The 12,352-nt window shown below is 52.5% G+C and overlaps 1 protein-coding gene across 1 annotated transcript; it reads left to right on the top strand.

The window, feature by feature from the left end:
• The first annotated feature begins 1,581 nt into the window (after positions 1 to 1,581).
• Positions 1,582 to 10,342, top strand: KLF6 (Kruppel like factor 6). The gene is made up of 4 exons (XM_045462782.1): positions 1,582 to 1,985; positions 4,886 to 5,459; positions 6,820 to 6,943; positions 7,656 to 10,342. The coding sequence occupies exons 1-4, from the start codon at positions 1,884 to 1,886 to the stop codon at positions 7,705 to 7,707; spliced, it is 852 nt and encodes a 283-aa protein (XP_045318738.1). The 5' UTR covers positions 1,582 to 1,883; the 3' UTR covers positions 7,708 to 10,342.
• The last annotated feature ends 2,010 nt before the right edge of the window (positions 10,343 to 12,352 follow it).

The raw sequence follows: 12,352 nt of genomic DNA, 5'->3' as shown, positions 1-12,352 counted from the left end.
ACGGGCCTGAGGCCTGAGCGGGATGAGGCAGAGACAAGGGGAACAGAAGAGAGGGTGGACCCAGAGTTGGAAGGGGAGGGAAAGAGGGGGCAGGCTGGAGTGAACAGAGCAGAAGGAGATTAGGGCACAGATGAGATGGAGAACAGGGTGGGGGGGAGCAGAAGAGAAGGGGGAGCAGAGGATGGACAGGGACAGAGGAGAATGGGGGCAGGGGAGACAGAAGATGGATGAAGGACACGGGGAGGGGTGTGGTGGACAGAAGATTGACGAGGGGGGACAGAAGATGGACAGGGAACAGGATGGGAGGCGGTGGACAGATGATTGACGGGGGGGACAGAAGATGGACGGGGGACAGAGGAGAATGGGGGCAGCGGGGACAGAAGATGGACGGGGGACAGAGGATGGGGGGCGGTGGACAGAAGATGGACGGGGGACAGAGGAGAATGGGGGCAGCGGAGACAGAAGATGGACAGGGGAGAGAGGATGGGGGGCGGTGGACAGAAGATGGACGGGGGACAGAGGAGAATGGGGGCAGCGGAGACAGAAGATGAATGGGGGACAGAGGATGGGGGGCGGTGGACAGAAGATGGACGGGGGACAGAGGATGGGGGGCGGTGGACAGATGATTGACGGGGGGGGACAGAAGGTGGACGGGGGACAGAGGATGGGGTGCAGTGGACAGAAGATTGATGGGGGGACAGGAAATGGACAGAGAATGGGGGGCGGTGGACAGAAGACTGACGGGGCGGGACAGAAGATGGACAGGGGACAGCGGAGGACGAAGGTGGGGGCACAGAGAAGGGTCAGAGGAGATGGAGGCGGTCGGGGGGAACAGAGGGTCCTGAGGGGGCAGGGCGCCCCGAGGTCGGAGGGAAGGGAGCGACGGGAGGGACGGAAGGGAAGGAGCTGAGGACGAAGGAGGGGAGCAGCGCGGTCCCGAGGTCGGAAGAGGGTGCACAGAGGGGACAGGGGGCCCGCCTGGCTGCGCTCGGCCCCGCCGCGGCGCCGGAGCCGCTTGGCCGGGTAGCAGGGGACGGGGACCCGGTGACGGGGCCCAGGTGACCGGCCCGGGAGGCGGGACGGGAACGAGCACGCCGGTCTGGTGACCGGGACGGGGCCTGAGTGACGACTGACGAGGACCGGGGGCCGGGGGGCACGGCGATGGGACTGCCGGCCCGAGCGCCGGGCCCGGGCGACCCGGACGGGGACCGACCCGGGCACCGGGGCGCGGGGACCGGGGGATGGGACGCGGGCCGGGGACAGGAGGAGCGGCTCCCTCGGCCGGCCGCGGGCGCACTGAGCCGCTCGGCCCGCACCTCCCAGCGCCGACTCCTCCGGCGCGCGGCAGCCCGCGCCTTATATACCCTGCTAAAAATAGCCTGCGAGGACGCCTCCCAATCAGAGCCGCCTGAAGTTCGAATTGAGCCAATGGCGAGGGCTGTGATGGAGAGGCTCGGTCACGCCAGGCGGGGCCGCTGTGAGTCACCGCCTGCCATTGGCCGCAGCTGACATCACCGGCGCGCAGCCCCCGGGCCGGGCGCAGCGTGATTGGGCGGTGCACGGGGCGGGCGCGGGCGAGTCACGTGGGGGGGAGGGAGTGGGGGGAGCCAGGCGGGGAAGAGGGGGAGGCTGGCAGGGAGCTTTGAATAGGGAAGTTTTGCAGGGGTTACGTTTGCAGTCAGTCCGGTGTTTGCAAATATTGTGTGGGCTCGCGAGCGCGTCTCTGGGCTCCGGCAGGATCCGAACCCGCGGCGCCTAATTGCTGTGCACTGAGTTTGCATGAAACTTTCCCCGGCGCTGCAGGCACGGCTGCTGCGCTCTCGACTCCAGACCGCACACCTCCCTGTTTTCACAACAGCAGTGACTGTCTTTTCCAACCCGACATGGATGTACTCCCAATGTGCAGCATCTTCCAGGAACTCCAGATTGTGCACGAGACTGGTTACTTCTCGGCGCTGCCCTCCCTGGAGGAATATTGGCAACAGGTAAATTGGAATTTTCGTGTGCCAGGTGCCCGGTGCACCGAGGAGGGAGTGCATGCACGCACGGCCAGGATGGTGTGTGGTTGGAGGTGCATTTATTTTTCCTCTTCTTCTTCTTCTTCTTTTTTTTTTTTTTTTTTCTTGTTCAATGGTTTGGGTACATTAAAAACAAAAATTTGAAATAATTAGTCCTAAAACGTACTTCTGCTGCCTGCGTGCGGAAGGCACTTAAAAGGGGCCTTTCACGGCGTGGAGCGGAGTTGTCATATGAGTGGGGCGCAGCGGCACGTCGCCTCTCGGACTGTTTTCGCCCGTTTCTGGGGCTCTTGGACTGCATCCTCCGGAGGGCAGTCCCAGCCCCGCGGCCTGATCCCGGCCCGAGCCCTTGGCGGAAGTTTGGTGTTTGTACCAGCTCCAGACTCCACAGCTGGATCTTGTCATATGAACTTGCATGGACTGCCAAGGGTATTTTTTTTTTTTTTAATGGGGAATTTGTTTTTGTTTTTGGATTTGTTTTTTGTTTTTTGTTTTTGTTTTTGTTTTTGTTTTTTTTTTTTTGGTGTCTGTACATAGACTCTTTTTTTTTTTTTTTTTTTTTTTAATTAAAAATGTCACCAGGGACACATCCACCGGCTCCTTTTCTCTACTGGGCCATTTCCAGTGTCTTTTTCCTCTTTGGAATCCTTAAGATGTGTTTGGATCTGTCTTGTTTTTCTTACCTGCTTCTTTTGTTGACCAGGAAAAAAAAAAAAAAAAAAGAGCCAACAATGTTTGCACAACCAGTGACTTATCAGTCATATGACAATGAGCCCGTCCAAATTGCTTCAAGTCTGAGTTTGAGAAGAAGAGTCCTAGTTTCCGGCATTTTTTTTTTTTTTTTTTTTTTTTAGTGGAACTGGAATTTTTGACATTGGACATTTAAGAAAGTTATTACCCCCCCCCCCCCAATTGTTAGGATTGCCTGAAGGGAGAGAGGAGACGGTGACACTCGTCCCATTGTCTTTAAAAAGATAGAAGGAGGGGTCAGGGCTGTCTCTGCCCCTGCTAGGCTGTTCGCTTTTTGTCACTAAGTGAATTAGCAGATCAAATATATTCTGTGGGTTTCAAAGCCTAGAAAGCTTTTAAAGGGGATGAAATGCAAAGTGTTGCAACCTTCACATGCCTGCTTAATCGTTCCCAGCCCCGTCCTGCCTTCCTCTCCCCTCCCCCCTTTTCCTCCTAAAGTAGCTGCTCCCCAGGACGTGATTGAAATTGATCTAAGTAGTTTCCTTCGGGCATTTGGGATTTGGGCCCCAAGCCAGGCTGAGCTCCCGGTGGCCTTCAGAGGCTTTTAAACTCTCCGAGAGCTGCGTTTCGGTCCCTGGGGCTGATCGGCATAATGGAGATTTTTAAATTAGCCAGATTATGAAAGTTTAGCACGACCTCAGTAAATGTGCTTTCCTTTTTCTCTGGAACATCAGTTGGAGCCCTTGGTGTCTGTCCTTAGAGCACCTAGTGTGCCCTGTAACTCAGACGTCTGATTTTAGGGGTAAAGAGAAACAATGATGTTTTTTTTTCCCCTTTGCTTGCTCATGCTGGCTATGTGACGAATCCGTGGGGAGGGGGAAGGGTATGTGCTATATTCTAGCAGGCACATTTGCTCAGTAAGCAAGCACGAGCCCTTTGGGTAGGCTTTGCGGGTCCTGAACGTGATTTGCAGAGTTTGCTGTAGAAACTGAAATCTGTAGAAATGCAGTTGTATGGACAGCCTTATATGGGCACCCAGGCAGTTGATCCTAGTAGAGATAAGGGCGGACACAATGTAATCCTAAAATGTTTCCTACCGTTTTTCTTTTCCAGTGGCTAGGAAGTTTGAGATGGTGGGGAGAGGGGATGCTGCTCTCTCGGCAGTTGTAGCTTCTTGAAAGGTTGGTTGTGGGGCTGGGGAGGGGCACTGTCCGTGACACCTGCATGTATGTTTGAACCGGGTCCTTTTCTGGCCGCTGATCAGAATTTCAAAAGGAAGTCTCCTTTGGCATTGCGTGAAAGAAACAGAGTGATGACTCATACAGTTGTACTCTTGGCCAGTAGATAAAGTTCTTGTCCATTGTGGGACTCCCAGCAGGGCTGGGGAGGAATTTCCCCTCCTGCATTCTTTACAATAGCAGATGGCCATTCTGGAACTACTTCTCCACTCCTGTTGTTGAAGCTCTTGTTTTTCTCGGACCACTGTGGAAGTCATTAAAGTTGTGGGTGAGCACGGCCCCTGCACTTGGGAATGGCATTCTTTGAGAGCCTCCTGGGTCGGGGCTGTGCAGGAAATGGGGTGGTTTGTCTGCAGCTCCACTGATGCCCCCGAACACAGACCGTCAGCGGGCTGCGCCTGCTGGCTGAGCGTGGCCCTGTGCTCTCAGCTGTGTCTCTAAAGACAGACACACGCAATGTCAGAACACATTGCATTGCGGGCTGGGCAGCCTTTCTGTCTTGTGCGTGAGAAGGGAGGGCGGCCGGGGCATTCCTTCATGCACACGGTGCTCCACACTGTCAGATAATCTGGTTAAACCTGTCGGGCGGGGAGGGGGGACTGTCTCAGGCCGGTTTTCTTTGTGTGGCTCACGGAAACTCATTAGTAACGTCAACACCGGTAACTGTAACCAAAATGGCTTCGTGACCATCAGTCCTTGTGGCCACAGGTCCGACCTGGGAAGGCCAGGAGAGGCTCCACCTCTGGTCTTTCTTCCGAGTGCATATCCATTCCTAGAAACAGCCTCCCCCTCGCTCTCCTAGAGACGAGATTCGTACAGCGCCACGGCCACGGCCACGGTCTACCTGCCCTTGATTCCTGCATGTTTTTTGGCAACTTGCTTTCGGTTCCATTTTCAGTCGTCACAATCACGTGCCTTCTTGTGGTTCCTTTCGCACAGACCTGCCTGGAGCTGGAGCGTTACCTCCAGAGCGAGCCCTGCTATGTGTCGGCCTCCGAAATCAAGTTCGACAGCCAGGAAGATCTGTGGACCAAAATCATCCTGGCTCGGGAGAAAAAGGAGGATCCGGACCCGAAGCTTTCCTCCACTCCCCCCGAGGATGCTCTGAACAGCCCCGGCTGTGCTTACAACGTGGAGACCCACAGCCTCAACTCGGACGTGAGCAGTGAGTCTTCCGACAGCTCCGAGGAACTGTCCCCCACCACCAAGTTTTCCTCCGACCCCATCGGCGAAGTCTTGGTCGGCTCGGGGACCCTGAGCTCGTCCGTCACCTCCACACCCCCTTCTTCTCCAGAACTGAGCAGGGAGGCTTCTCACCTGTGGGGCTGCGTGCCAGGCGAGCCGCACCCTCCCGGAAAGGTGCGCAGTGGGACTGCGGGGAAGCCGGGTGACAAGGGCAGCGGGGACGCATCCCCAGATGGCCGCAGGAGGGTGCATCGGTGCCACTTTAACGGCTGCAGGAAAGTTTACACCAAAAGCTCGCACTTGAAAGCTCATCAGCGCACTCACACAGGTCAGTCCCTCCTGCCACGCGGGAGGTGGGCCGCTGGTGGGCGCCGCTGAATCGCACCAGCCCTGGGAGGGGGCCGGGGCCCCGGCGAGCGGACGCGTCCTCACCTCATGCCTCCCCCAAAAGAGTTGGGTCTCTGGGGAGGACAGAGTAGGAGCGGAAGGACTGGACATGTGTGCCCGATGAACGGTTGACACTTTGAGATTACCCGGATGAGGTAAATCCCATTCTCTGCCTACACCCCACACCCCTCACTCGCTCCAACCTCCCCGCCCATCCAGGCCCGCGGTGCCCGGTCTGCGGCATCCGTGCAGACCGTCACGTGGAGCGGCCCGTGATTTTCTCCTGGGGTGGGGACAAAGGGTGGCCGGGCAGCGGGGAGCACGCCGGTGTCAGCCGTGCTGCGAGACGGGAGCTTGGCCAGTGCGCAACGTGGGAGGCAGTACTGATGTGTGGGTACTTCCTGAGAATTTCTCTGTGTATCACGTGGCCTTTGTTTTCTGAAACCAGTTGGGAAAAAAAAAAAAAAGGACTTTGTCACAGAAGACCACAACTTAGATGACAGTCGCATGTGAAATTACCGTGATAGTCTGGGGTGACCGGGGGCAGAATCACACAGGCTCCAGAGGCGGGAGGGACGTTGTGGATGGAGTCGCGTAAACCGGCCCACCCTGTGACGAGGCAGGGACCTCGGAGCCCCCAAGTCAGGGTCCCCGAGTCCCCGTCTGTCCTGACCGGCGTCACACTTGAGGTCAGGCCGTGGCAGAACCTTCACTATCCTCAGGTAGTGCTCGTAGTGAATTCGTGTTTACTGTCTGACCAACGGGTGAAGACAGCTTGGCCGTCGGATGGCCATTTAGAAAGTGCTTTGAAGGCCTGAGGATGGGGTTTCCCAGAAACTCATGACCTCAGTTTTGGAGAAATGTCGCTTCCCGGAGGAAACTACAAAGCCTCATTCCACAGGGAAGTGAGTAAGGAACAAAATAAGCACTTGAGAGAAACCGTTTCCATGGAGAGAGCTATAAAAGCCTGCCCCCGCCAGGGCTGTGGGTCCAGCGGGCTGACACGTCAGCTCAGAACTATTTCGCCAGTCTGAGTAATTGTCATTCTTACACGTTAGCGCTGATTACGGTCACATGGCCCAAGGCTAGGTCAGGAGGGGGCTCCTGGGTGTCCCCTGGATTGCGGCTCCGGGCTCCGTCCCTAAGTCCTTAATTGAAGGGGGACTGAATTCCCCAGGAGGCCGGCCCCTGGGCTTGCCCCTGAGCTGACTTTCCTCCAGCCCCTTCCTTGTGCGCGGTCACAGCACACCTCCTCCTGCTCAGTGAAATCACGGTGTGCCTGTCGTGTGCTCTCTTCCCAGGAGAAAAGCCTTACAGATGCTCATGGGAAGGGTGTGAGTGGCGTTTTGCAAGAAGCGATGAGTTAACCAGACACTTCAGAAAGCACACTGGTGCCAAGCCTTTTAAATGTTCTCACTGTGACAGGTATGTGTTCCCAAAGTGCAGGGGCGCGGAGTGCCAGCGAGGAACAGGCGTGCGGTGCAGAAGGCAGGCATTTTCCTGTCCCGAGATGGCATTTGTCATTTCAGCCTGGGACTTTTTTAAAGCGTCTGTAAGATGCCAGTTGCCCAAATTAGGAAGAACTGTGTTCTGTGTGCGTGAGACTAGAGTGATTTCATTCATACTTTGTGACCCTTGGAACTTGAAGGCTCGGTAGTGAGGTCGGGTGAAGTGCTCCCCAGAACTGGGTGGAGGCCTTCATTCACGTCCCGGGATTGAGTCTCCCTGACTCCGTGGATCCCCACTTCCCTTCGGGAGGGGTAGGGGGGCGGGGCGTGGGGCAGGCCCGGAGCGGGGCGGGGCGAGGCCAGGTCCGGAGGGGCGGGGCGAAGGCCAGGCCCTGAGGGGGCGGGGCCAGGCCCGGAGGGGCGGGGCGGAGGCCAGACCTGGAGGGGGACGGGGCGAGGCCAGGCCCGGAGGGGCGGGGCGAGGCCAGGCCCGGAGGGGGGGCGGGGCGAGGCCAGGTCCGGAGGGGCGGGGCGGAGGCCAGACCTGGAGGGGGGCGGGGCGAGGCCAGGCCCGGAGGGGGGCGGGGCGAGGCCAGGCCCGGAGGGGGGCGGGGCGAAGGCCAGGCCGCAGGTCTGCAGCCTCAGCGCAGGCGGACACCTAACGTGTTGGATGCCGATTTGCTCTGCAGGTGTTTCTCCAGGTCCGACCACCTGGCCCTGCACATGAAGAGACACCTGTGAGGGGGCAGAGCGGCGAATCCTGCGGGCTAAAAGGCTTCCAGGCTGAGAGACAGCCGTGGAAGGAGGGTGCGTGTTTCCAGCCAAAGCATGCCATTTTGCACCCCACCCAGCTGCCTCCAGGACCTCTACTGGGAAGGTCTCTCGAGGGCGAACCACGTCACGTCAGAAGCGGCAGGGCACCCGCGGTGTGTGGTGTTTGGGTGGCCCCGACTCACCACCGGTACCTGCCTTCCGAGTGGTCCCCAAGCCCTTGCCGTGAGCATGTGCACTGAGAATGTTACTGGTTGGGTTGCCTGTCTGTGGAGGATCTATTTCTGACTGTGTGATGAGGCCGAGGCTTCTCCCTCGCGGTGGCAAGGCCGCGAGAGGCAGCAAACGCGTAGTTTGAATGTTTTGTGTGTGCGGAGTATATACCACGAGAGGAGATGACCACCAAACATTTCTTAGGGGGTGGGGTCTGCGCCTTAGAATAAAAACTAAAAAAAAAAAAAAAAAAAATGAAGGGAACATATGGAGGGCGGGAGTGGGTGGTCTTGACCCCCGAGTGGCGAGTGGGTGTGGGGAGGGGAGCCCCTTCCCGTGTGAGAGAACGTTCGGTGTCTGGTGCAGCTATGAAACGTGCAATGTGTCAAGTAGCTTGTTTACCGGCTACAGGAGCTCATTTGTTACCCGTCGTATAAGCTGTGTATTTACAAATATAACACATCGATAACTTTTCCTTATAAGACAAAAAGTAATGCATGGTCTGGGGAACTATCTGCTTTTCCATTCTTCAATCAGGACTGCAATGTCGATCCCAGTTACTGAGCAGCTAACGTGTGGTTGGTCAACTTCAGCGATCCCTAGCCATCTGGGCCTGGCAATACACAATCCTCCCCCCCTCCCCCTTCGATTTTGTAACACTCCCTTTCAGAAAGGCAGTTGTGCAGCATAGGATTATTTTTTAAATGATTCTGAATTTGAATTCCCTTTTTGGAGACTTTCGTGATGCCCCGTGAAGGCATTGGGCCTGTGTTGGGTATCGAGTGCTAGGGCTGGGAATTGCCAGTCTAATGTTCCATTAGACTCAGAACCTAAAGTTTTTCTCAGTTGGGTGGATAAAACCACTAAAGCTTCGAAACTGTTTTCTCATGCAGCTAAGTTTCTCTTATTTATGCCTTGAGGACTAATTTCTGGTTTTCTAGCTGTTAATGCACTGTAGATCTTAATAATGGTGCCTTATGCAAGTGGCCCTTCTGCGGGGGGGTCTCATACAGGGGTATGGGTGATGCATGCTTTATTAAGGCTCTTTTTTTCACCTGGCATTGTACTGTATCAATATATAATACAGAAAATCGAATCTCGTACAAAAGTCCTCCTTCACCAAGACAAACGGAGAGGTAAAACTCCCCAAACAAGTCAGTATTTACGCGATATGTTTTGACAACTTGACTGTCAGTGTTAAAGTGAAAACAGGATCATTGGAAAATCAGACCATTTCTGCCACCATGAGACTTTCATATAGACTTTGCACAACCATTGTGTATAGATCACACACCGGCTGTATTTAATATGTAACGTTGTCACGCATATTAAAGACCCAGAAGTATAAAAAAACCATGTTAATGTATTTGCTTAAAAGGCACAAGTTCCACACATGTATCTGTTGGTAATACAGAAAGTATATTACTTTTTTTAAAAAGTGGGCGGAATTCTTGTGTATGTATATTTGTGTGTAACGTATGTGTATGTGTGTGTATGTGTGTGCGTGTGTGTGTGTGTGTATATATATATATATACATATATATAGATAATATATAAATATTTTTTTAAGGAGAACTGAGAATGTTTAGCTAGAAAATTCCACAGCCTGTGAAGAGATATTTCAGAATGGCCATAAAGGAGGTAAAAATGAAAACTATAACTTTTATAAAGGCTTTATCTGTAATTTAATGATTTGCTACAGATTCTTGGCATCAGATCTCTCCCAGACTGCTGACTTCGCTCGTCATTATTGGCAGGTCCAGAATAGGAGACCTTCGGCCATTCAAAAGTGGCTCGGAGGGGAATGCTAGCCCACTAATTGGTCTCAGACACACCAAGGTTTTGATTTTGAATTTCAGCCTTATTAGAACATCTAACCTAAGAGTAAGCTAGTCACAGGGATTCTTTTTTAGAATACTTTTTATGCAGATGAAGCTATTTTTTCCAGCAAATAGATTCTTCCAGTTTTTCCAACGAGTCATTTCCCCGAATTGGCATACCACAGCATGGCTGATATTTCATCCAGCTGTTGGCTTGTGGGTGTGGATCTTGTCTTTATATATATGTATATATATATATACATATGAGTCTGGCTGGCCTGGTATTTTGTTTGATCTTCCTGGAAATGAGCAGTGATGAAAGCTCACATAACTGGTTTTTTGTTTTGTTCTGTTTTGTTTTGAAATCTGGGCTGATGAATACACATACCTGAAGAACTCATTTCATTTTGCTGAGGGGAAAAATGCACTTTTCTTTTGGCAATTCCAAATCCAGGCGCTTGATTTGCTGGGTTTTGGGAAACTCCTTTTTTGGCCCTGCTCTGTTGCTTAGCCATAACAATTCCATTAAGCAAGAAGGTTAACGAAAGACGAAAAAGGCAAGAAGAAGAAGGGAAAAAAAAAAAAAAACAACAAAAAAAACGCAACGGCTTGCGCTGGCTTGTCTCGCTTACGAAACACCATGGAGTTGTTTGATTGGGTGGGGCTCAATGCCATATGTGTTGATGCCTGTAATTTTCATAATAAGCAAGTACGGAAAGAATTACATTCTGTTCAGGTGATAACTGAGCCTCAATCAAGCAGAAACTTTTTGCTTGACGTTAAAAAAATTTCTATTAGTGAAATTTCTTTCTTTTTTTTTTTTGAAGCACCCTGTTATCTAAAGAATCTTTGTAAGATTTTTGTAAAATTTTGTTTTACAAGATTTTATTTGAAATTGTTTTTTGCAAGATTGTTATATTTCTGTATGAATGTATTTTTTATTGGAATAACATAAAAGAATTCTTATCAGCATCTTGAGTCTGGTGGTTTTTTTTGGGGGGGGCGGGGCTGTGAGGGTGTCGAAACAGATTCCTGTTCTATTAATCACCCTGACCCTCCTTGGGAAATCTCCCTTGTGCAACCTTGACGGCCACCCCCGCCCCCCCCCCCCCCCCCCCCCCCCCCCCCCGCCGACTTGTGGCTTCTTCCTGTCCTGGGAGCTGAGAGGCATCTGATATAGAAATGGTAGGAGGAGGAAGGTAGAAATGACAGGAGAGGCAGCCGGCCCAAGAGTCACACCCTCGCCTTCAACTCATCCTTTTACACAAAATGTATATTTACCGGGACACCTGGGGGCACAGTCGGTTAAGCACCCGACTTCGGCTCGGGTCATGATCTTGCAGTTCTGGTTTCGAGCCTCGCGTGGGGCTCTGTGCCGACACCTCAGAGCCTGGAGCCTGCTTCGGATTCTGTGTCTTCCTCTCTCTGCCCCTCCCCCGCTCATGCTCTCTCTCTCTCTCTCTCTCTCTCACAAAGAATAAACATTTTTTAAAAATTAAAAAATACATATAATAATTATTCACTGATTAGCCCAGTAAAACAGGGCAAAAAGTAAGATTGTTTACATGATCGTCACCTGATTTTATGTGTTTGTTTTTTAGGACCAGCAGGATGTCCTAAACGTAGCTTGTGTGAAAATACAACAGCTTTTAGTTTTCAGAAGTGTTTTGTGTGAGTACCTTCAGATCTTAGTCTCAGTCTTACTGAGATTCGTAGCAACTGGTCCACGTGCAAGCCCATTTTCCAGATCGTATTAAGAGTCAGTAGAGACGGGGTGAGATCAACGTGCTGTCCAGAGAACTAGGGGCTCTGGGATTATGGAAATTTCCGGAGGAATGAGCTCCTTAACGTCCTTCCTAGTTTAAGGAAGTTCTTGATTTCCAGTTGCTCGCTGCGGATCTTCATAGCGGATCTTCATCTTGCTAGACTTACGGGGTTTACACTAGTTGGCTTTTAATTTTATAATTAGGGAGGGGAAGTTTAAATGCCTCCCCAGATGAGGCATGTTAAGTAACTTTCTAGAACTGCAGTAAAAATACCAGCGATTTGCAGAGAGTTGCAGTGTGGGAGGCGGCAGGAAGCAGATGGGATCCCTGCCAGGACTCATGGGTGTGCGGCCCTCCGGAGCACATGTCAGGATGACTAATACTTGGGTTGCCCTGACTGTACAGCTAAATAAAGGCTTGATCGTACATTCTCGGCTCCGAGTGAGACTCGACCACTCTGTCATGCGGAGACTATGCCGAACAGCTCAGTTATGTTCAAATAAGGCTGTTCGGAGGACTGTCATGTAAGGAATCAGCTGTAAACCAAGGGTATTTATAGAAGGAAAGAAAATTTCACTGCGCTTAACGAATTTGCCGAAACCCAGCTAAAAAGAAAGGATAGGCTTGCTCCTGTTTGAACCGGCTGTGTGCTTTGGGACGATTTGCTGTGTGGCACCAGACCTCCGTCTTCTTATTGCTGAAATATTTGGGGGCAGGTCACATGTGTCCGGCATTTTATACAGCACTACAATTCTGTGGTCTGTGAGTATAGGGTGGATTTCAAATTACACGCTCACCATTTTCAGAATGCTCGGC

Source organism: Leopardus geoffroyi, chromosome B4 (genome assembly GCF_018350155.1).
Source record: "Leopardus geoffroyi isolate Oge1 chromosome B4, O.geoffroyi_Oge1_pat1.0, whole genome shotgun sequence".
Lineage (NCBI taxonomy): Eukaryota > Metazoa > Chordata > Mammalia > Carnivora > Felidae > Leopardus > Leopardus geoffroyi.
This window is presented reverse-complemented; position numbering and strand designations above follow the sequence as displayed.